Source organism: Heptranchias perlo, chromosome 1 (genome assembly GCF_035084215.1).
Source record: "Heptranchias perlo isolate sHepPer1 chromosome 1, sHepPer1.hap1, whole genome shotgun sequence".
NCBI lineage: Eukaryota > Metazoa > Chordata > Chondrichthyes > Hexanchiformes > Hexanchidae > Heptranchias > Heptranchias perlo.
In genome coordinates, this window is record NC_090325.1 from 11,012,655 (window position 1) to 11,033,933 (window position 21,279).

Consider the following 21,279-nt stretch of genomic DNA (forward strand, 5'->3'; position numbering starts at 1 on the left):
GCATCCAGTCTGTCTAGCCCTGTCAGAATTTTATACGATTCAATGATCTGATCGAAGTTTATAGGATATTAAGGGGAACGGATAGGGTGGATAGAGAGAAACTATTTCCGCTGGTTGGGGATTCTAGGAGTAGGGGGCACAGTCTAAAAATTAGAGCCAGACCCTTCAGGAGCGAGATTAGAAAACATTTCTACACACAAAGGGTGGTAGAAGTTTGGAACTCTCTTCCGCAAACGGCAATTGATACTAGCTCAATTGCTAAATTTAAATGTGAGATGGATAGCTTTTTGGCAACCAAAGGGATATGGGCCAAAGGCAGGTATATGGAGCTAGATCACAGATCAGCCATGATCTTATCAAATGGCGGTGCAGGCACGAGGGGCCGAATGGCCTACACCTGTTCCGACGTGTCACTGGAGAGCCTGGAAGTCAATGGGTTGGAGCCGGGCTCCGAACCCACTCCGGGTTTCTGCCATTTAACAAGCCCCCCGCCCCCAACTAGGCTATCTGAAAATCAGCCCCCATGCCTTTAGATTTGTCTTCTTATCATTTTTAGACATCTTAACATTTTTTTGTACTATGGCCCTATTTGTCTTATAATCATTTTTTCTTAGCCAGGCCTTATTCGTTAGTGCACTCTTTTGTTTGCATGCTCTGTTCTTTCCTGACACAATCTGGTTATCCTTACCCCAATCACTTTCCTGCACTGCTTCCTTGTCTTTTCTCTTAATCATTCTAGATTTCTCTCCACTGGGACCCTCTCCCCCCCCACTTATTTAGTTTGAAGCCTTATCTACCTCTGGGTCTGGAGTCACATAGAGGCCACACCAGATTTCCTTCTTGAAAGACATCAGTAAACCAGGTGGGTTTTTACAACAATCCAGTAGTTTCATAGTCACCATTACTGATTTTATCTAATTAACTGAATTCAAATTCTCCAGCTGCAGTGGCAAGATTTGAACTCATGTCACCAGATTACTAGTCCAGTAACTTAACCACTACACTACCGCACCCTTACAGTAAATACAGACAAAACTATTTCCTCTGGTGGGAATCCAACCTTAAAATTAGAGCTCGGCCATTCAGGAGTGAAATCAGGAAGCACTTCTTCACACAAAGCGTAGGGGAAATCTGGAACTCCCCCAAAAAAGACTGTGGATGCTGGGGGTCAATTGAAAATTTCAAGACTAAGATCGATAGATTTTTGTTGGGTAAGGGTATCAAGGGATATGGAGCAAAGGTGGGTAAATGAAGTTGAGGTACAGATCAGCCATGATCTAATTGACTGGCAGAACAGGCTCGTGGGGCTGAATGCCCTACTGCTATTCCTATGTTGCTATGTAAAACTTAACTTCATAAGAAGCCTTTGTGCTTCAAAAGGAATTCCGATGAGATGAGGGAATGTATAAATACAAGTATTAATAATCAATGCTGTTGCACGTGTTTTTTTACAAGCCTATAAAATTACACTAAAGGTTAATTCTAATCAACAACGGAATCCCTTTTAAAAAATGCACAACATTTTACAACAGCAACACTGCCTAATTAAAAATACTCACTCCAGTGGAAACTTTTTAATCATTGTTTGTAAATGCCTGTCAAAATAGCGTTAATAAGGAGACAGAAACAATGACAGGACTGCATTCTTAACAGCAGTGGTGTTCCCTCTAACACAGACTGGGGAGTTGTCTACGGTTTTCAACCAGTGTCTTGCTGGTATTTTTTTTTATTATTACAGGCCCAACTCTGGCCTCAACACGAAGGAGGCAATACCGCTGCCACGGAGTGGCCACCTTAAGAGTTGCTTCACCTCAAGGCGCCAGAGGCAGAACGCTGGTGGAGGCTGCCACGTTCGGCACTGGCTACCGCCTGCTGCCATTTGTTTTGACAGCAGCAAAGATAAGAACTTGAGACTCCTTATCTAGGCTGAATCTAGTTTTCGACTTGCTGAAAGATGGTAACAGAATTACATAGAATTTACAGCACAGAAACAGGCCATTCGGCCCAACTGGTCCATGCCGGTGTTTATGCTCCACACGAGCCTCCTCCCACCCTTCTTTATCTCACCCCATCAGCATAACCTTCTATCCCTTTCTCCCTCATGTGTTTATCTAGCTGCCCCTTAAATGCATCTATGCTATTTGCCCCAACCACTCCATGTGCTAGTGAGTTCCACATTTTAAACAAACTCTCTGGGTAAAGTAGTTATAACCAAAGGCACAGTAATGCCAGGGGATAACTGCAACGGTTGTCTCAGCCAGCAAATATGTTGGGCCATTTTTCAGGTGCCCCGGGAGGCTACCTAAAGCAGGCGTTTGGCCCCTTGCAGATGCTAATGAGGGGCCTACCGCCTGTTTTTAGCAGCGCTCTGGGATGTTTGTCTGCCCCGAGAGGAGTTCGGCACCGGGCCTGCTCCGCTCAGGCTTTTCAAGCGTGGATGCGGCCCAGACGGTGGCCGCATCCAAAAAAAGATAGGTGTTTTTAAAAAATTTGATGCAGAACCAGACGGAGCGGAACTGCTCCTCTCGTCTCCACAGCACTCTACAGCCAGCCCGCAATCAGCATCCCCACTCCCGTCCCCCTGGGAGTTACCTTCTGGCTTCTGCCGACAAGACAAGCGGCCCGACATTCATCCTTGTAAAATGGGCGAGCTGCCCTGTGGCGGCTCGACATGGGCTGGCAGCTCACCCAAAATAATGTTCATAAAACCCGAGGCCCAATCTCGGGGCCAGCCTTGGGCCTCCCGGTTGGCGGTGGGGGAGGGGGGGTGGGCGCGGGGAGGTGGGGGGGTGCAGTGCGTGGAGCCCATATCAGGTCCGAAACCAGGCCTAAAGGAATATCTCTCCCTTTGTGTCCATGTTATTGAGAGACAACATACCAGTAAAGCCATGAAAACAGACATGCAACGCTCTGAGCCAACAAACTCACATCCTTTCAAACAGTAACTTGTACTGTTCATCTCCTCGGCCACCTTCCACTTCATGGTCCAAATTTTTGATAATTTCATCCTCAAACTAAAAAACCAAAAGAAGAAAAGAGAAGAAAAAGTTTAATTCCGATTTATCACTTGCAATGTTTAAATATCACACATGCTCAGCATCACCAACCTGCACAGCATGTTGGGGGATCATTTTCACCACCGCCTGCTGTTAATCTGGCAGTCTCAGCCATGGCTCATTCTGTTGCACTCTGGCCTCTGTCAGAAGGTTATGGGTTCAAGACCCACTCCGGAGATTAAGCTCAAAATCTAGACTGACTCCCAGCGCAGTACTGAGGGGAGTGCTGCACCGTCGGAGGTGCCGTCTTTCGGATGAGACGTTAAACCGAGGCCCCGTCTGCCCTCTCAGGTGGATGTAAAAGATCCCATGGACACCATTTGACGAAGAGCAGGGGAGTTCTCCCCGGTGTCCTGGCCAATATTTATCCCTCAACAAACATCACTAAAACAGATTAGCTGATCGTTGTTGTTTGTGGGACCTTGCTGTGTGCAAATTGACTGCCGCGTTTCCCTATATTACAAAAGAGACTACACTTCAAAAGAGTAAATTGGCTGTGAAGCACTTTGGGATGTCCTGAAGTCATGAAAGGTGCTACGGAAATGTAAGTCTTTCTTTCTGTTAGACCACGTCGTCGCCACATTGGAGAACCTCCCTGATTTTCTTCTCATTGATATCAATCTCCCCCTTTCGGCCCAAGCTGGCAATCTACACCCCTCCCACCCAGCTCACGTTGCCACCGGTGTCAGTTGTGACTCGGTGGTAGTACTCTCGCCTCTGAGTCAGAGGGTCGTGGGTTCACAATCTCACCCGGAGGCTCGAGCACAAACATCTCGGCCGCCACTTCAATGCAGTGCTGACATTAAATCGGGGCCCAGTCTCCCCTCTCAGGTGGACGTAAAAGATCCTGAGGCACGATTTTGAAGAAGAGCAGGGAAGGTCTCCTGGCCAATATTTAACTTTCAACTAACACTTAAAAGAAACAAATGATCTGGTCATTTATTTCATTGCTGTTTGCGGGACCTTGCTGTGTGCAAATTGGCTGCTGCGCTTCCTTTATTGCAACAGTGGCTACAGTTGTGATGGAGAAGATATGGGGTCAGAAGCTCAGCTCAGGGTCGAATGGGATGCTGAAGGTGTGAATAGCCTGGTTTTGCCTGATACTGTGGTTGGAGAGGAGGACGCGGTCAATAGGAAGAGTATGGATTTTGCAGTGGAGGCTAAAGGCGATGGCTTTAATCATCCCAATGTTTAGCTGGAGGATATTGCGGCTCATCCAAGGCTGGATGTTGGACAAGCAGTCTGACAGCACAGAAGCCGTGGAGGGGTCGAGGGAGTTGGTGGGGAGGTAGAACTGGGTGTCGTCGGTGTACGTGTGGAACCTGAACCCATGTCTGTGGAGGATGTCACCAAGGGATAGCATGTAGATGTAGAAGAGGAGGGGACCAAGCATAGACCCTAGGGGGCCTAAAGAGGTAACAGGTTGTGTGGGGCGGTGGGGAGAGATTGGAAAGAGAAGCCATTGCTGGAGATGCTGTAGCACACACGGGGGCAAATATTGACCGGACGATTGTATAAAATATGCGATAACGATTCAGCCGTCCGTTATACATCTCTACCAATTTTCATTTCCATTTGATCGAAGCCTATAATGATCAAAGCTTGCACCGTGCAGGCTCTGACCAGTTCCCAGCTAAAATGGCAATCGGGGTCCAATTTACGAACATACAAACATAGGAACAATGACGGACAGGAAAAGGCCCTCTGGTCCATCCAGCCTGTCCCACACAATCGTGATCCCCTGTGTGTCTCAGTATATACACTCTCCACCCCACCCAAAACAATGTGATCTCCTGGGAGAGGCGAGAAAACCAGAATATGTCAGAGGACCTCGAAAGGGGCCCACCACACTTTGGACATCTGGCGGTGGGGCCCTTTCAAACCGGAGCCGGCCCCATCGCCGGTGTTAATGGGGACGGAAAGGCTATCGACCCCAGTTTCAAGGGCGTCACCGCCCCGTTAATAACGCCAGGCGAGGGCCACTCGAAATAGAACCCATACTGATACCGCATCATCTGGCGAGCAAAAGTCGCAGTGAGTCTGACCCCTCCAGGCCTTCACACGGTGCAATTGAAGGGAGCTCACTTCTCATCTGCTGCGTTGCCAGTTCGCTGAAGCTCAGTCAAGCCTGCTGTCCGACCTGGTAGTAGCTATTCCCCGTAACACCGTTAACGCAGGGTGCTGTCCCAAAAGTCGCTCCAGCTCTCTGCACGTACTCAAAGAGATTTTATCAGTAGACGGGTCCCTTCCAACCCAACAGCCCAGTAATTATAACTTGTTAAAACACCACACAACACACACTAGTTTCAGAAATTATATTTGCAAAGGCAAATCAATAACGAGCGAGGCCAATTAACATTTAAATTAAGCAGCCATGAGCTCCTTCAGACGTGCCTGTGATATTTATTCCTGTAATTGGTCACCTAAATGGCACTGAGACATGAAACCTGGCACAGGACTATCCAGATGCGGCTGAGGTAATAGCTATAATTTCTCTTAATAAGACTGCTAATTAAATCCACTAGCCTCTTTAGTGCTTGTCAGTCTTCTTGTAGTGTTTGATTTCTGTGTTTTCCCATGAATACACAAAAGGTATGATTTGCTAAGGTAAGTGCTTGTCAGGGTTATATTTAATCAGCTGAGCTAAAGGAGGCAACAATTTGTAACTTTGAGGGACGATGCGGTGGGTCTGAAAGATTGTCATTTCGCCTCTTGATGTAAGTGTGTTTAAAAGCTATCAGCTCTGGGATGGAAATATGCACACTCTGTCATCTTTCACCTCTGGGTGCTGGGTGGTGCCTTGGGTTGGCACAAAGTCCTTTCACCTGTGTCCTGGGTGGTATCTTGGGTTGGCACAAGGTGATTTCATCTCTGGCAAGTGGACGGCAGATTAGTTCAACACAGCGACCTTTCACCTCTGGAGTCTTTATTCAAATCCCATTAACAGTCATGGGGTGAAAGCTTCGTCTGACGGAATTCGAAATGTTACGGGTTTGATCAGCCTCGGTACAACTCCAATTTGCTTTTGAGTTCCTTATCTCAGTCGTTCTCCGAGACTGCAAAAGAACATGGGTAGGAGGGCTGCAAACAGGTCGCACCCAAGGTCTCTCGGCCCAGTGTGTTGAACACGGAGCCTGGAGACCCTGAAGTGAATGGGTTAACAGGTTAAAGCCTCTGTTAAGATGGCAGACCTGATGCAAACTCTACGCCATTATCGCACAGAACAATTCCAACCCAATGGGCTTTAGGAGAAGTAAATATTTCAACAACAAAAAAGATTAAAAAGAGCAAAATTTCTTTCTAAAAAATACCAATTTCTGTTTACAGTAAAAAGCCTGTGTGAAAAGTTCGAGATGTTGATGTATAATGAACCAAGCAGTATTACTGCCCCATCCATATGCGCAATTAGTAGATTATTATTTGCAAAGGGCAACCAAAGGCATTGCTAGTTGTGGCTGTGAACTGTCAAATTACACCGTTGCTCTTCTACCTTGTCCACATTACAGACCTGCTTCAGTTACAAGTGTTCCTTTAATATGGTGGGACTCCTGGTGCCGTGGAATCTGCACCGCTCACATTGTGGGGCAGAAGTATGAAGTGGAACAAGCGAACTGGAGCGCACGAGCCAGGCTGCTGATGCTCAGTCACGAATCGTAATTTTCGCTGCTCACTGCAGGCATTCGCTGGCCGGGGGAAACATCTCACTGGGCCAATGAGAGCGGAATAGCATTCTCAGTGCCTGTATAGATGGGCTGTGTTTGGCCTGTATAGATGGGCTGTGTTTGGCCTGTATAGGTTGGCCTGTGTTTGGCCTGTATAGATGGGCTGTGCTTGGCCTGTATAGATGGGCTGTGTTCAGCCTGGATAGATGGGCTGTGTTTGACCTGGATAGGTGGGCTATGTTTGGTCTGTAGAGGTGAGCTGTGTTTGGCCTGTATAGATAAGCTGTGTTTGGCCTGTATAGGTGGGCTGTGTTTGGCCTGTATAGGTGGCCTGTATAGATGGGCTTTGTTTGGCCGACATAGATGGGCTATGTTTGGCCTGTCTGGGTGGGCTGTGTTCAGCCTGAATAGATGTGCTGTGTTTGGCCTGTATAGGTGAGCTGTGTTTGGCCTGTATAGGTGAGCTATGTTTGGCCTGTATAGGTGGGCTGTGTTTGGCCTGTATAGATGGGCTGTGTTTGGCCTTATAGGTGGGCTGTGTTTGGCCTGTATAGATAGGCTGTGTTTGGCCTTATAGGTGGGCTGTGCTTGGCCTGTATAGATAGGCTGTGTTTGGCCTTATAGGTGGGCTGTGTTTGGCCTGTATAGGTGGGCTGTGTTTGGCCTGTCTAGGTGGGCTGTGTTTGGCCTGTATAGGTGGGCTGTGTTTGGCCTGTATAGGTGGCCTGTATAGATGGGCTTTGTTTGGCCGACATAGATGGGCTATGTTTGGCCTGTCTGGGTGGGCTGTGTTCAGCCTGGATAGATGTGCTGTGTTTGGCCTGTATAGGTGGGCTGTGTTTGGCCTGTATAGATGGGCTGTGTTTGGCCTTATAGGTGGGCTGTGTTTGGCCTGTATAGATAGGCTGTGTTTGGCCTGTATAGATGGGCTGTGTTTGGCCTTATAGGTGGGCTGTGTTTGGCCTGTATAGATAGGCTGTGTTTGGCCTTATAGGTGGGCTGTGCTTGGCCTGTATAGATAGGCTGTGTTTGGCCTTATAGGTGGGCTGTGCTTGGCCTGTATAGATAGGCTGTGTTTGGCCTTATAGGTGGGCTGTGTTTGGCCTGTATAGATAGGCTGTGTTTGGCCTTATAGGTGGGCTGTGCTTGGCCTGTATAGATAGGCTGTGTTTGTCCTTATAGGTGGGCTGTGTTTGGCCTGTCTAGGTGGGCTGTGCTTGGCCTGTATAGATAGGCTGTGCTTGGCCTGTATAGGTGGGCTGTGTTTGGCCTGTATAGGTGGGCTGTGTTTGGCCTGTATAGATGGGCTGTGTTTGGCCTTATAGGTGGGCTGTGTTTGGCCTGTCTAGGTGGGCTGTGCTTGGCCTGTATAGATAGGCTGTGCTTGGCCTGTATAGGTGGGCTGTGTTTGGCCTGTATAGGTGGGCTGTGTTTGGCCTGTATAGATGGGCTGTGTTTGGCCTTATAGGTGGGCTGTGCTTGGCCTGTATAGATAGGCTGTGCTTGGCCTGTATAGGTGGGCTGTGTTTGGCCTGTATAGATGGGCTGTGTTTGGCCTTATAGGTGGGCTGTGCTTGGCCTGTATAGATAGGCTGTGCTTGGCCTGTACTCTCTCTATTGCCTTAACATCCTTCCTAAAATTTGGAGCCAAAAACTGTACTCAGTGCTGCAACTGTGGTCTTATTAACATTTTATATAGAGTCATCATTACATCTCAACTTTTATATCCCATTCGTTTTGCCATAAAACAGAGTATTCCATTAGCTCTTTTTTACAGCCTTAACCACTTGACGTGCTGCCTTTAATGTCTTATCAACCTGAAGCCCCAAATCTCTCTGTTCCTCAAACATGACCCAGCTTTCCCCCATTTAAAGTATAATTATTACCTTCATTTTTTGAACCAAAATATACTACCGCACATTTACTGACATTGAATTCCACCAGCCACTTTTTTTTTTTGTCCATCCCGTCATTTTACCAACATCCCCTCTCAACTTCCTTTGGTCCTCAAAATTATTGCTTTGCCCCCTATTTTAGAATTATCTGCAAATTTGGACAAACGTCCCTCCAGCCTTATATTGATGTAGATAAACGGAGCGACCCAAGAACAGAACCCCGCAGGGAACACCAGTCCAATTCCAACTTTCTCCCCTCCAACCCGTTTTTCATCCAATCTTCTAACGTCTCCCTAATTCCATGCCCCTTAATCTTCTCAAGCAATCTCCTGTGTCAAAGGTACCAAAGGCTTTCTGAAATAGGACGAGGTAGATGGAAACAGACTGTTTCATGTGGTCGAAGGTTCTAGAATGGGCGGACATGCATATAAGATTACGTAGAATTACACAGAATGTGGAGTGCAGAAACAGGCCGTTCGGCCCAACTGGTCTGTGCCAGCGTTTATGCTCCACAGGCGCCTCCTCCCGACCTCCTCTCACCCTATCAGCAGATCCTTCTATTCTTTTCTCCCTCATGTGTTTATCTAATCTAAATGCATCTACGCTATTCGCCTCATCTACTTCTTGTGGCAGTAAATTTCACATTCGAACCACTCTCTGAGTAAAGAAGTTTTTCCTGAATTCCCTGTTGGATTTATTAGTGACTATCTTATATTTATAACCCTTAGTTTTTGGACTACCCCCACAAGTGGAAACATCATTAAATATAAGGGACATTTTTACATGGAGGGTTGTGAGGATGTGGAATGCATACACGAGTCAGTGATTGAAGCAGAGGCCATGTCAACATTTAAGAATAGGGTTTAGTTAGGTCGTTAAAGGGAAGGGGGTTAAAGAATATAGGAATAAGCCATTGGATTAGGACAACTGCTTGTGTGGAGGATTAACACCACACAGACTGCTTGGGCCGAATGACTTGATTCCGTGTAATTCTCTGTGCTCGTCAGGCTAATCCGGGGCTTTGCGGCACACGGCCGCTCCTACATAGAATCCCGGACAGCCATTGTCCTCATCCTTGCCCGGCTGCACTGCATCCAGATGCCAAAAACAACAACATTTCTATCCGGCCTTTAACATAGTAGAACATCCCAAGATGCTTGGCATTATCAAACAAAATTTGACACCGAGCCACATAATGAGATATTAGGACAGGTGACCAAAAGCTTGAGCAAAGAGGTAGGTTTTAAGGAGCGTCTTAAAGGAGGAGAGAGAGGTAGAGAGAGAAGAAGGGGTTTAAGGAGGGAATTCCAGAGTTTAGGGTCTAGGCAGCTGAAGGCATGTCCGCCAATGGTGGAGCGATTAAAATCGGGGATGTGCAAGAGGCAAGAATTGGAGGAGCGCAGCAATCTCGGAAGCTTGTTGGGCTGGAGGAGGTTCCAGAGATAGGGAGGGGGCGAGGCCATGAAGGGATTTGAACACAAGGATGAGAATTTTAAAATCGAAGCATTCCTGGACCGGGAGCCAATGTAGGTCAGCGAGCACAGGAGTGATGGGTGAACGGGGCTTGGTGCGAGTTAGGATACAGGCAGCAGAGCCTTGGATGAGCTCAAGTTTACGGAGGGTAGAAGGTGGGAGGCGAGCCAGGAGAGCACTGGAATAGTTCAGTCTACAGGTAACAAAGGCTTGGATGAGGGTTTCAGCAGCAGATGAGTTGAGGCAGGGGCGGAGACGGACGATGTTACGGAGGTGGAAGTAGGCGGTCTTGGTGATGGAGCGGATATGTGGTTGGAAGCTCATCTCAGGGTCAAATAGGGCGCTGAGGTTGTGAACGTTCTGGTTCAGTCTCAGACAGTGGCCAGGGAGAGGGATGGATTCGATGGCTAGGGAACAGAGTTTGTGGCAATCAACATCAAGATCCTCATCCTGACTTTAGGATTCCACCATGACCTTGGCTAATCTTCTCCAAGGCTAGGTCCCAGCACACACCAATCCTCTGACTTTGGATCCATGCTTGCTGCCCACTGCACCAGCAGAGGCCAATCTTTCAACCATTTGTCATCTGGATCCCTTTTCCAAAGCCACGTTACCTTGCTGCCTCTTTCCCCTCCCTTCAAAAGCCACCGAGAAATAGCTTTGCCTTTGGTCTCTCCCGCCCTTAACCCCCCTGCACCCACCCCCCCCACCCTCTAAATTCCTCACTTCCTGTTTCACGCCTGCCTCTCCCCATGTACAACCTACTTTTAAAAGAAACAGGAAAGGATTTACATTTATATAGTGCTTTATCACCTCTCTCAGAAAGTGCTTTAAAGAAAATTAATTTGAAGCGTTGTTATGTGGACAAACATGGCAGCAATTCTGAGCATAGCAACAACAACATGAAAGACCAGATAACCTGACCGTGCCATAGGAAACATAGAAACAAGGGTAGACCATTCAGCCTCTTGAGCTTGCTCCGCCACTTCAATTTGATCATGGTTGATTTGTATCTTAACTCCATTTACCTTTCTTCGCTCCTTATCCCCTGATACCCTTCCTAACAAAAATCTATCAATCTCAGTTTTGAAAGCTTCAATTGTTCCCCAGCATCAACGGCCTTTTGGGGGGGAAGAGAGTTCCAGATTTCCACCACCCTTTGTGTGAAGAAGTGCTTCCTGATTTCACTCCTGAACGGCCCAGCTCCAATTTTAAGATCATGTCCTCTCGTTCTGGATTCCCCCCCATCAGAGGAAACAGACTCTCTGCATCTACCCTGTCGAATCCCTTTTTATCATTTTAAACAACTCGATTAGGTCACCCCTCAACCTTCTAAACTCAAGGGAATACTTGAGGGGGGAATGTCAGCCGGGACATCGGGAGAAGCATATCAGAAGTGTAAGTCGCTGGAAACCACAGAGGGGAGAATGCCAACCTCCCATGGGCTGGCTTACGTGGAAAGGCTGGTGTCACAATGAGGTTACATTTCCTAAACATGAAACAAGTCAAGCATCAACTTCTATTATGTTCTGCGAAGGTATTAATTCAATTCTCCAGAAATTCAGAGGTGACCTATAATTTATTTACCTGTTTTTATTTTTCATAAATATCTCATTGAATTTGTCTTTATCGACTCCAAATATTAATAAAACATCTTAATAGGGCCAGATCCGACTGCAGTCTGTAGAAAGAGTTGATATACTTTATATAAACTCACTTCCCTAAACTTAAGAGCTTTATAAGTGTCTGCTGTTAATGTGTATATGTAAACCAACACATGGTTGGGAGGTGGGGGGGGGGGGGGGCGGGGAGCAATTTTAACCTAGCATGCCCGGCGGGATACTGATTGGATAGGCCGCCCATCTCACACAGTAAGATCGGGCGGGGTGCAAAATGGACAGCCCAACCAACCCGGTCAGTTTCTCGCCGGGCGGGTTAGGGTGAATTTATCCCCCTCCGTGGCTATAACTTATCCAGTATTTGAAACATACACGCATGGAACTCACATGGCGCTCCCCGGCTTGTACGCTAGTTTATAACGTATGGGGCACTGCGTCATGTGTCGCACTGCGCATCATCGTGGCTTAAATGGTGTTGCTGTCTTTCAGCGGGTCACTTAGAGCTTAATTGCTGCACGTAAGGGAAGTTTAGGGGTTCTTACTTGCTAGTACGTTGCTGGCTCGAGGTCATAAGGAACCAGCATGAAATGCTGGTCTTTCTTTTTCTCTTTTTTTAAATACCCTTCACACTTTAGGTGCAAGTTTTATATCAGTGTTGTACCTAGGAAGAAACTTGGAACAGGAGTAGGCCATTCAGCCCCTCGAGCCTGTTCCGCCATTCAATTAGATCATGGCTGATCTGTATCTTAACTCCATCTACCCGCCTTTGATCCATATCCTTTAATACCCTTACCTAACACAAATCTGTCGATTAAAGTTTTGAAATTTTCAATTGACCCCTCAGTCTCAACAGCTTTTTGGGGGAGAGTTCCAGATTTCCACTACCCTTTGTGTGAAGAAGTGCTTCCTGACATCACCCCTGAACGGCTTAGCTCTAATTTTAAGGTCATGCCTCCTTGTTCTGGACTCCCCAAACCAGTGGAGTCTTTCTTTACTTCCGGTCATGATTTTCCCAAAAAAATAGCTGCAAGGACTGTTGCTTTGTGCACCGCAAGAGCTCACAAGCAGCAAAGAACAACCAGTTAATCTGCTTTTGGCGCTGTTGGTCGAGGGAAGACTATTAACCAGGACACCAGGAGGACTCCCCATCCATCTTCAAACAGTGCTGCGGGATCTTTTATAATTGGGTGGAACGTGGAAACTGCAGGTGAAAAAATAGCAGCAAAAAGGGACCCAATTTCTTAAAAGGCCCCAAACATGCTGTCCCACCATCAATCATTTTATGTGGACGAGTTGAGTGCAAAGTACATGCCACAGGAGGAACATGGGAAATCTCACTCTCACTTTCCACGTATTTACGATCATTTACCTGAACTCAATGAAGCTCTTGCACATTTGGTGCTCAACGTGAATCAGCCAGGAGTTTGCTACAGGGTGGGGGCTTCTCCTTGCTTGATTTCCTGATCCACCGTTACACATTCCACACTGGCGGGAGACAGCCCTTCAACTGGAAAAAGGTGAGTCCTCGAGTTTCTCCCAACCCGTGTGTCAGTTTGGCTCAGCACTTTCACTTCTGGGTCAGAAGGTCGTGGAGTTGGGCCCTGCATTAAATTTTAATCCCCCCCCCCCCCGCCCAGGACGGGCGGGAAGAGGGGCGGGGTGGTGGGGGGGTGGGGTTTAGTTTGTTAAAAATGGGGAAACCCGACCCCAACCCGTCACGGATGCACCTACCTCCGATTTATCCGAGGCGGGTTGGGGGATCGGCCGAGTAACCTGCCCTCGAGAGGCGGGTGGGTAATTATAATATGTTAATGAGGCTCCGTGCCTCAGATTTTGGTCACCGATTTGGATTTAACGCCTCCAGCACGGGTTTTCCAGGGCTCAGGAACCCCGGAAGCTAAAGGGAGGCGAGAACAGCTGGATCTAGCGGGTGAGTGCTTTTCCAGCACTGCTTGTGGGCCAGGAGGAGCAGGAGGGCTGCCCCCCCGGCCCCCTAAGCAAATCTGCCGCAATCATCAGGTCCCCCTCTCGATCTGCCGACCCCCCCGCTCCCCCACCGTGATCCACTCTCTCCCCCGCGATCTTTGACACCCCCTGCAATCCGATCTCCGCCCACTCCCTCCCCCGTGATCTGGGGATATGGGGATAGGGCGGGAAAGTGGAGTTGAGGTAGAAGATCCGCCATGAATGGGGAGCAGGCTCGAGGGGGCCGTATGGCCTACTCCTGCTCCTATTTCTTATGTTCTTATGATCTCTCCCTACCTCCATCCCTCCTCTCTGACCCTCGGCTGCAGCATTGTACAGCAGGCTTTCCCGACTGGCAGACAGGGAGCCTCTCAATCCGGCCGGCTGCTGGGCGGGAAACTGAGTAGAAAAATTCTAATGTGGTTTGGCAGGACCTTCGCCTTACCCATGTTTCCGGTCTTCCCGGCTGCTGACAGGTGCCGCCTCTCCGTAAATATCAGGGCCTAGGAGTTTGAGCTCATAATCTAGGGCTGGCACTTGTGTGCACCGCTGAAGGAGGACTGCACTGTTGAAGGTACCGCCCTTCAAATGAGATCTTAAATCAATGCAGTGCCTGTCTGTTCAGGTAGACACAGAAGATCTTATTCTTCCAGTGTCCTGGTCAATATTTCTCCTTCTACCACCACCAAAAGGTGTAGGAGGGAGGGATTTAGATTCCTGGGACATTGGGACCGGTTCTGGGGAAGGTGGGACCTGTACAAGCGGGACGGGTTACACCCGAGCAGGACCGGGACCGATGTCCTCGCGGGGGGTGTCTGCTAGTGCTGTTGGGGAAGGTTCAAACTAGAGTGGCAGGGGGATGGGAACCTGAACATGGAGACAGAGGAGGGGGGAAAACAAGGATAGAAACAAAAGACAGAAAGGGAAGAAGCAATAGTGGAAGGCAGAGAAAACAAGGGCGAAAACAAATAGGGTCATAGTGCAAAATAAAACTAAGATGACTAGCAATCTTAAAAAGACAAGTCTAAAGGCATTGTGTCTAAATGCGCGGAGCATTCGCAAAAATCTAGATGAATTAACACCGCAGATAGATATTAATGGTTATGATATAATTGCGATTACGGAGACATGGCTGTGGGGTGACCAAGGATGGGAACTGAACATCCAGGGGTATTCACTATTTAGGAAGGACAGGCAAAAAAGGAAAGGAGGTGGGGTAGCGTTGTTAGTAAAGGAGGAAATCAATTCAATAGTGAGGGAACTTTACTGAAAGGGATGACGGTGGATAGGCAATGGCTAATATTTAAAGAACGTGTGCAGGAATTACAACAATTATTCATTCCTGTCTGGTGCAAAAATAAAACAGGAAAGGTGGCTCAACCGTGGCTTACAAAAGAAATTAGGGATAGTATTAGATCCAAAGAGGAGACATATAAAATTGCCAGAAAAAGCGACAAGCCTGAGGATTGGGAGCAGTTCAGAATTCAACAAAGGAGGACAAAGATATTGATTAAGAGGGGAAAAATAGAGTATGAGAGTAAACTAGCAGGGAACATAAAAACTGACTGTAAAAGCTTCTATAAATATATCAAGAGGAAAAGATTAGTGAAGACAAATGTTGGTCCCTTACAGTCAGAAATGGGGTAAATTATAATGGGGAACAAAGAAATGGCAGAACAATTAAACACTTTGGTTCTGTCTTCACAAAGGAGGACACAAATAACCTCCCAGAAATGTTAGGGAACCAAGGGTCTAGTGAGAGGGAGGAACTGAAGGAAACCAGTATTAGTAAAAAAATAGTGCTCGGGAAATTAATGGGGCTAAAGGCTGACAAATCCCCAGGGCCTGATAATCTGCATCCCAGAGTACTAAAGGAAATGGCCCTGGAAATAATGGATGCATTGGTGATCATCTTCCAAAATTCTATAGATTCTGGAACAGTTCCTACAGATTGGAGGGTGGCAAATGTAACCCCACTATTTAAAAAAGGGAGAGAAAAAACAGGGAATTACAGACCAGTTAGCCTAACATCAGTAGTGGGGAAAATGCTAGAGTCCACTATAAAAGATGTGATAACAGAACACTTGGAGGGCATTAACGGGATTGGACAAAGTCAGCATGGGTTTATGAAAGGGAAATCATGCTTAACAAATCTACTGGAGTTTTTTGAGGATGTAATCAGTAGAATAAATAGGGGAGAACCAGTGGATGTGGTGTACTTGGATTTTCAGAAGGCTTTTGATAAAGTCCCACACAAGAGGTTAGCGTGCAAAATTAAAGCACATGGGATTGGAGGGAATATACTGGCATGGATTGAGAATTGGTTGACAGACAGGAAAAAGAGAGTAGGAATAAACAGGTTTTTTTCCGGGTGGCAGGCAGTGACTAGTGGGGTACCGCAGGGATCAGTGCTTGGGCCCCAGCTATTCACAATATATATCAATGATTTGGATGAGGGAACTAAATGTAACATTTCCAAGTTTGCAGACAACACAAAGCTGGGGTGGAATGTGAGCTGTGAGGAGGATGCAAAGAGGCTCCAATGTGATTTAGACAAGTTGGGTGAGTGGGCAAGAACATGGCAGATACAGTATAACGTGGATAAATGTGAGGTTATCCGCTTTGGTTGTAAAAATAGAAAGGCAGATTATTATCTGAATGGTGATAGATTGGGAAAAGGGGAGGTGCAACGAGACCTGGGTGTCCTTGTACACCAGTCGCTGAAAGCGAGCATTCAGGTGCAGCAAGCAGTTAGGAAGGTGAATGATATGTTGGCCTTCTTTGCAAGGGGATTTGAGTACAGGAGCAGAGATGTCTTACTGCAGTTATACAGGGCCTTGGTGAGACCACATCTGGGTTATTGTGTGCAGTTTTGTTCTCCTTATCTGAGGAAGGATATCCTTGCCATGGAGGGAGTGCAACAAAGGTTTACCAGACTGATTCCTGGGATGGCAGGACTGACATATGAGGAGAGATTGGGTCGACCAGGCCTATATTCACTACAGTCTAGAAGAATGAGAGGTGATCTCATCGAAACATATAAAATTCTAACAGGACTAGACAGATTAGATGCAGGGAGGATGTTCCCGATGGCTGGGGAGTCCAGAACCAGGGGTCACAGTCTCAGGATACGGGGTATGCCATTTCGAACCGAGATGAGGAGAAATTTCTTCACTCAGAGGATGGTGAACCTGTGGAATTCTCTACCACAGATGGCAGTGGAGGCCAAGTCATTAAATGCATTCAAGAAGGAGATAGATATATTTCTTAATGCTAAAGGGATCAAGGGATATGGGGAAAAAGCAGGAACAGGGTACTGAGTTAGACGATCAGCCATGGTCATTTCGAATGGCGGAGCAGGCCCGAAGTGCCGAATGGCCTACTCTTGCTCCTATTTTCTATGTTTCTATAAAAATAGATTAAGTGGTCCTTCATCTCTTTGCTGATTGTTGGGTGTTGTGTGCCCAACATTTGCCTACATAATAATAAGGTTTATGACGGTGTTTATGCTCCACATGAGGTTCTCCCACCTTCCCTCATCTCACCCTATCAACATATCCTCCTATTCCTTTCTCCCTCATGTGTTTATCTAGCTTTCTAGTTTCCCCTTAAATGCATCTATGCTATTTGCCTCAACTACTCCATGTGGGAGCGAATTCCACATACATATCATTCTCTGGGTAAAGACTTGCTGCATTTTTGAAATAATTCACAATATGTGGAGCACATTGAGACATTTCAAAGACATAATAAGGCGCTCTATGAATGAGAGTCTTTAAGGAGTTTTTGCTCTTCAAAGACTTCACAGATCAGCCATGATCCCCTTGAATGGCAGAACAGGCTCGAGGGGCTAAATGGCCTATTTCTGTTCCTATTTACTGTGCACCAATCATGTGCTTCAGTCTCACATTCAGAAGAACATGCCTTACTGCACCAGGCTGTAATAGAGGAGCTCTTCCGAGGATCAGAGAGGTCAATAACCAGGGGGCATAGATTTAAAGTGATTGGTAGAAGGATTAGAGGGGATTTGAGGAGAAATTTTTACACCCAGAGGGCGGTGGGGTTCTGGAACTCACTGCCTGAAAGGGTGGTTGAGGCAGAAACCCTCGTCGCATTTAAAGGGAACTTGGATATACACTTGAGGTGCCGTAACCTACAAGGCTACGTACCAAGAGCTGGGAAGTGAGATTAGGCTTGATGGCTCTTTTTCGGCCGGCACAGACACGATGGGCCGAATGGCCTCCTTCTGTGCCGTAAATTTCTATGATCCGATGATACATTCCACTTCACCCACCAGCCATCCTATGGCCTCTCTGAGTAACAATGCCAATTTTATAGCCAATCGGTGCTGAACTAAGGGTGGTTTTGCGTTATATCCTCTGAGATCTGAGCTGAAACATCCGACCAGGGATAGAGAGCTGGGGAGGGAACAATGGGAGCAATGCCAGGATTAGGACCAGAGGTCAGGGACATTCCACCCACCCCCCCACCCCCCCTTCAGCCGTCTCAGTGGTTGCGCCGATGGTTGAGTCTGTCCAACCACATCTCACGGAGGGAGCACAACGCCAATCCATGCTGAGTTAATTGAGTCGGCCTTCCTTCCAGTCTGGTTTGGAGTGAACAAATTGATGGTTTTTATTTCGTTTTTGCAAAAATGTTTGCAGATGCAGGGTTTACAAGGAGTACTTTCAGTTCATTATACCAGGGAATTGAACAAGATTTATTGACAGTCGCTGCAGTAGGGAAATGCCTGCTTATAATAAAATGAAAGCAATGCGGCCTGGGCTGATATACGGCCACGTCACAGTTAGAATCTTACAAAAATGTGGTTTACAAAAACCAATAGCAGCAAAGGACACTTTCCCAAGCTTTCTCCTGCCTGAGGCCTCGTTACCTCTGCTCTGATTGCTGGGATTATTTCGTGACTGCTCTGAAGAAGGATCCGCACCCGAAGTGTAAACTTGTCCTTTCTCTCCGCAAGATGCTGCTTGCCCTGCTGCGCATTTCCAGCACTTGGAGCTTTCGCTTTTATTTCTATTACGAGCAGGCTTTGCGGCCTGTTGATTTTCGGGCCACCGTTTTGTGTGAAAGAAAAGGGATCGCTCCCCGTCTCCCTATGATAGTTGGAGCTGAGGCCAACTCCAATGGCCCACCCCCACCTTAAACCAGCCGAGACGAGGGGAGGATCCTGGGACTTCTGTAATTCTGTAAATTCATTTCTTACAAAGCAGATTAGCGTACCGATGGCTAAACACCAACAAAATCACTGAAATACTTGCAAGCAAACACAGCAACAAGGCAACCCTGATACAGAGAAAGGACTTAGATATACACGTTCAAGGAACACACAAAAGTTGTGTTCCACGCGCGATAAAAGAACCAGAAGGGGAGACGAGGGGAATTTATTTTTACGGCAGCGAGTTGCAATGATCTGGAATGGACTGCCTGAAAGGGTGGTGGAAGGAGATTCACCAGTTTGCAGGGCTATGGGGAAAGAGCAAGGGAGTGAGCCTAATTGGATGGCTCTTTCAAAAAGCCCCTCTGTAGGGAGAGAAAGATATAGCCAGGGGTCCTGTTCTTCCTCACGAAGAGAAAAGAAAGACTTGGATTTCTCCTTTAGCGGCTTTCACGACCTCAGGATGTCCCAAAGCGCTTTACAGCCAATGAAGTACTTTTGAAGTGTAGTTCATGGGACGCCTTAAGACGTTTCACTGCGTTAAAGACGCTATATAAATGCAAGGTGTTGTTAATGTTGTAATGTAGGAAATGCGGCAGCCAGTTTGTGCACAGCAAAGTCCCACAAACAGCAACGAGATAATGACCAGATAATCTGTTTGAGTGATAAATATTGGCCAGGGCGCCAAGGAGATCTCCATGATTTCTTCGAAATAGCGTCATGGGATCTTTTTCATGGGGCAAATGGGGCCTCGGTCTAACTTCTCATCCGAAAGGTAGTAACCTCCGACAGTGCAGCTCTCCCTCAGTACTGCAGTGAAATGTCAGCCTAGGTTTTGTGCTCAAGTCTCTGGAGTGAGGCTATGAATCCATGACCATCTGACTCACAGGCGAGAGTGCTATCCACTGAGCTATAGCTTACCAGTGACGCCTGCTGATTAATTGCTTGTATGGACATCTGATAAGGATAGGTTTAAACCCCACCCCATGGGTTGAATGGCCTATTAATACTCATTGTCTAGACACGTAAAAACCGGGTGAAAACAAAGGCTGACAAGTGTCTATGGAACCATAGCTCAGTAAGAGGTAGCATCTTCAAAAGAGGAAGTTACCATTCCTCTCTCAGCAGCTTTGCAGCGACTGTCCACGAGGAGACATGCTTACCGTTCTGAAGTTCCCCTTGTACTGGAACTCGCACTGCATCATGTCGTAGAAGATGGGGATTGTAGACTTGCGAAGCTCCACCTCTGGGACGAGGGTCATCTCCAGGATGGGCCCGACCATTCCCGGGATAAAGCGGATCTTGTGCTGGCCTGCGGAGGGATGTAAACGGAAGAGGTTCAAAGGTCAGAGCTTTAGGATAACTTCTTGTGACGGCATGTGGCTCTGTTTCCTCATTGTGAGAGGGCAAGTCCAAAAACTAGGGGCCATGAATATAAGATAGTCACCAATAAATGCAGTAAAGATTTCAGGAAAATCTTCTTTACTCAGAGAGTGGTGAGTATGTTGAACTCGCTACCACATGGAGCAGTTGAGATGAATAGCATAGATGCATTTAAGCGGAAGTTAGATACAAACAAGAGGGAGAAAGGAATAGAAGGGTAGGTTGATAGAATTAGATGAAGTGGGGTGGGAGGAGGCTCGTATGGAGCATAAACCCTGGCATAGACCAGTTGGACCGAATGGCCTGTTTCTGTGCTGTAGACTCTATGTAATTCTATGTATTATGTATGTAATGTTTCTGTTCCACCATACTCAGCATTCCAACATAGAATATTAAGCTTTCTTATGAAATACATAAAGATGACAAGGACCAAACCAAATTAAAAGGAGTTCCATAAAAAAAATGGAGGGAGATTTGCAGTAAAGATCTAAGAACCGCCATACAGCAAGACCTCCAGGCTTGGGCTGATAAGTGGCAAGTAACATTCGCGCCAGACAAGTGCCAGGCAATGACCATCTCCAAGAAAAGAGGGTCCAACCACCTCCCCTTGACATTCAACGGCATTACCATCGCCGAATCCCCCACCATCAACATCCTGGGGGTCACCATTAACCAGAAACTTAACTGGACCAGCCATATAAATACTGCGGCTACAAGAGCAGGTCAGAGGCTGGGTATTCTGCAGCGTGTGACTCACCTCCTGACTCCCCAAAGCCTTTCCACCATCTACAAGGCACAAGTCAGGAGTGCGATGGAATATTCTCCACTTGCCTGGATGAGTGCAGCTCCAACAACACTCAAGAAGCTCGACACCATCCAGGACAAAGCAGCCCGCTTGATTGGCACCCCATCCATCACCCTAAACATTTACTCCCTTCACCACCGGCGCATCGTGGCTGCAGTGTGTACAATCCACAGGATGCACTGCAGCAACTCGCCAAGGCTTCTTCGACAGCACCTCCCAAACCCGCGACCTCTACCACCTAGAAG

General features: G+C 47.2%; 1 protein-coding gene across 2 annotated transcripts in view; it reads right to left on the reverse strand.

Moving 5' to 3' along the window:
- LOC137316523 (dedicator of cytokinesis protein 2-like) overlaps positions 1-21,279 on the reverse strand; it is a 1,021,473-nt gene that overhangs the window by 165,613 nt on the left and 834,581 nt on the right. For both annotated transcript variants that reach the window (XM_067980505.1, XM_067980471.1), the window contains exons 33-34: positions 20,010-20,158; positions 2,929-3,014 (exon numbers count right to left, since the gene is read on the reverse strand). In XM_067980505.1, the coding sequence (XP_067836606.1) occupies positions 2,929-3,014; positions 20,010-20,158 (235 nt within the window). The remainder of the gene's footprint in view (positions 1-2,928; positions 3,015-20,009; positions 20,159-21,279) is intronic.